The 1526-nt window shown below is 41.0% G+C and overlaps 1 protein-coding gene across 2 annotated transcripts in view; it reads left to right on the forward strand.

Moving 5' to 3' along the window:
* Nucleotides 1–56: 56 nt before the first annotated feature.
* The window catches only part of papolg (poly(A) polymerase gamma), a gene marked incomplete at its 5' end in the record, with an annotated part of 9947 nt that continues 8477 nt past the window's right edge, over nt 57–1526 (forward strand). For both annotated transcript variants that reach the window (XM_035664216.1, XM_035664217.1), the window contains 3 exon segments: nt 57–138; nt 854–963; nt 1444–1497. In XM_035664216.1, coding sequence (XP_035520109.1) covers nt 57–138; nt 854–963; nt 1444–1497 — 246 coding nt within the window.

Consider the following 1526-nt stretch of genomic DNA (forward strand, 5'->3'; position numbering starts at 1 on the left):
GGTGATCTGAAGCTTTGTGTTGTGTGATAAAGACACTTTGCTGTTTCCCTCCACAGAACCTTCCACCTTCAGCTATAAGCTGCGTTGGAGGAAAGATATTTACATTTGGTTCCTACCGACTCGGAGTGCACACAAAAGGTACGTCTGTAGATACTTTACCGAACACACCTGTACGGTTGTGTCTGAGTCATTGCTCCTGAACCACACGACAGTGAACACTGTAAATGTACATTATCTTGCTGCGTGTTTGTTTCTTCTTCATAACTGTGATTCTAACCTCTGATCAATGCTCAGTTGCACTTCTTAATGAACTGCCACATTATTTCCCAGTAAATCAGTTGAACTTCCTCATGTCGCTCTTGAACTGCGAAGGAGAGCGAACACATAAACACAGAGCAGCTGAAGTTTCAGTTTAGAGCTTTTGAAGTAAACAGAAAAGGTCTCGTTCCTTCAGTTCCTGTGAAACACTGCTGGAGATAAAGAGGAACAGGCAACGACCAGCTGATGAGGAAACTTAGAGAGAATTCAGTTACAGCTGATTCATAATAAATTATTTGGACTTCTTTTACAAAACATAAAGTTAAATGAACTTTACTAGAAAAATAAACCTGAGGAATCAGAACTGTTATTGATGTCAGTCAGAGCTACTGAATATTAAATCATCCTTTCTGACCCTGAAGAGAGCAGAAACTACTTGTTGTTAACTCCTTTTATCTGTTATCGTGTCGGTCACACACTTCTTGAAGTCTTTCCCTTTTAACGCAGCGACTTTCTTCAGTGCACTTATCAGATTGTTAGTCTGCAGCCATTGAAGCTGCTGCTCGACACAGATTACAGTTGCTGTTTCTTTCAGGAGCTGATATTGATGCCTTATGTGTGGCCCCACGCCACGTAGAGAGAACTGACTTTTTCCAGTCTTTCTTTGAGAAATTGAAACAGCACGAAGAGATCAAAGACCTGAGGGTAAGTGTCCGCGGCGTTCAGTAAAGCAACAAAACCTCCACTCCTCACAGACAGAACATCAATATAGATATTTATATAATCTATCAGAGTTTAGAGAGGTTTCATCCCCGACACCAGTACACATGATGAAACTACTGTTTTATCAGCTGCTGTTTGCTGAAGCTTTAACTGGCAGGAAAATAAATAAAGGAATTCTTACATCCAAAGTACACAGTGGAGCGACTGAGTTCACTTTTACTGTTTCTAATGATTCATTTAAATCCTGAAGCTCTGGTGTTCAAACAGAAAGTTGTCTCTCACTGAAGTCTGTTTCCAGACCTTGTAGTCGTCTTTCTGTTGGCGTTACTGAAGCGTCTGAGAGCTCGGGCCTTCTTCTGGTTCACTCGGTGTTAATTTCAGTCCTCGATAATGTCGGTCGATGTGACTTCACCTCGTCTCAGATCTGTTGGTGATGTTGTTTTCTCTTGGTGTTTCTTCAAGGCTGTTGAGGACGCTTTTGTACCAGTGATAAAGTTCAAATTTGATGGAATAGAGGTAAGTGAAAGTGCATAACTGAAAACAAA

This window comes from Morone saxatilis, unplaced genomic scaffold (genome assembly GCF_004916995.1).
Source record: "Morone saxatilis isolate NCDOM2014 unplaced genomic scaffold, NCSU_SB_2.0 Contig19, whole genome shotgun sequence".
Classification (NCBI taxonomy): domain Eukaryota; kingdom Metazoa; phylum Chordata; class Actinopteri; family Moronidae; genus Morone; species Morone saxatilis.